This window comes from Dioscorea cayenensis, unplaced genomic scaffold (genome assembly GCF_009730915.1).
Source record: "Dioscorea cayenensis subsp. rotundata cultivar TDr96_F1 unplaced genomic scaffold, TDr96_F1_v2_PseudoChromosome.rev07_lg8_w22 25.fasta BLBR01001366.1, whole genome shotgun sequence".
NCBI lineage: Eukaryota > Viridiplantae > Streptophyta > Magnoliopsida > Dioscoreales > Dioscoreaceae > Dioscorea > Dioscorea cayenensis.
Window position 1 is genome coordinate 27,274 of NW_024087757.1, and position 1,551 is coordinate 28,824.

General features: G+C 42.3%; 1 protein-coding gene across 1 annotated transcript; it reads left to right on the forward strand.

Annotated features, from left to right (window-relative positions):
* Positions 1-241: 241 nt before the first annotated feature.
* Positions 242-1,016, forward strand: LOC120256268 (uncharacterized mitochondrial protein AtMg00810-like; the record flags this gene model as incomplete). Its single annotated transcript, XM_039263984.1, has 1 exon — positions 242-1,016. A coding segment is annotated over exon 1 (775 nt), but the record flags the coding sequence as incomplete, so codon positions are not given.
* Between the last annotated feature and the right edge of the window lie 535 nt (positions 1,017-1,551).

The following is a 1,551-nucleotide window of genomic DNA, read 5'->3' on the forward strand; positions in this document are numbered from 1 at the left end:
CCCTTGATTAATTTTCATCCTATCATTCACTCCAGAACAAAACAATATTTCAAACCAAACTTCAGTAATCACATTGATACATCAACAGAATAACCACACTATGCTTCAACTCCATCTTCAGTTACACTGCATAACCTTCAATCAGACAACAATATAAACTAGAGAAGGCCTTATATGGACTCCGGCAAGCTCGAGAGCATGGTATAGCCACATTGACCGGTACTTTCATCAACAAGGGTACATGCGCAGTCTCAATGAACCTACTGTGTACAAGAGAGACAAAGGAGGCTCAAACATTCTTATGTTATGCGTATGCGTAGATGATATTATCTACATGAGCTCTTCAAGTGAGATGATGACTGAATTCAGAGAGAATATGATGAGCACCTTTGAAATAAGTGACCTGGGTCCATTAAGGTATTTATTGGGCTTGGAAGACAAACAAAAACCTGGTTCATTGTTTGTATCTCAACTGAGGTACGCTGAAGACTTATTAAAGAAGACCGGAATGCTGCACTCCAAACCAATTGCCTCTCCTATGAATTCGAATAAAAAACTCAGTCTAAAAGACATTTCAGGCAATGCTGACCCTACTCGCTATAGGAAAATTATAGGTGGGTTGCTCTATCTCACACACACGAGGCCCGATTTAGCATTTGCGGTGGGAGTTGTCTCCCGGTTTATGCAAGCTCCAACAACACATCATTTGGGAGCTGTGAAGAGAATCCTGCACTATGTAGCAGGAACAGTCAGCTATGGTCTTCACTTCTCTCACAACAACAACTTCAAGCTTATTGGGTACACGGACAGTGACTGGGGTGGCTCCCCGGACGATAGGAAAAGCACATCTGGATGGGTAATCTCACTCGGTTCTGCCGCCATTGCATGGAGTTCAAAGAAGCAACTAATCACGGCTTTATCTAGCACCGAAGCAGAGTATATCTCTGTCACTTCGGCTGCATGTGAAGCAGTGCGGCTTAGGAGGCTTCTTGAGGAACTGAATGAAAAACAAGAAGGTGCAAGTGTCATCCATTGTGATAATAAATCGGCCATCTTTATCACCAGAAATCCTATAGTACACGGCCTCACCAAACATATCGATACTTGCTACCACTTCATTAGAGATCTTGTGAAAGATGGGATAATCGAAGTCATACACTGCAGCACACACGACCAGGTGGTGGACATACTTACCAAAGCATTACCAACCCACAAGCATGAATACTTCCGAGATGCTCTCGGGGTATGGAGTTCTGAGAAGGGGGGAATGTTGGGAAACTTGCTCAGAATCCATGCTAAGCTACGAAGGGTTGACTATTAACAAAGAAGTGGGCTACTGTGTACGTTGCATGGGAAACTGCTTCAGGATTGGATGGAACAAAATGAAGTGCTGTGCACCGATTGGATGTTTGCTTTTTCTACTATGTTATGTTTTTTATTTTTGGCTGCTGTGTCAGTCTTACTTTTGAATCTTAGTCTACTTTTGAGTCTTTATATTCAGCTCTTTGTTTCATTATCAAGTTAAGCTGGTTACATTCAAGCTTCACCTAT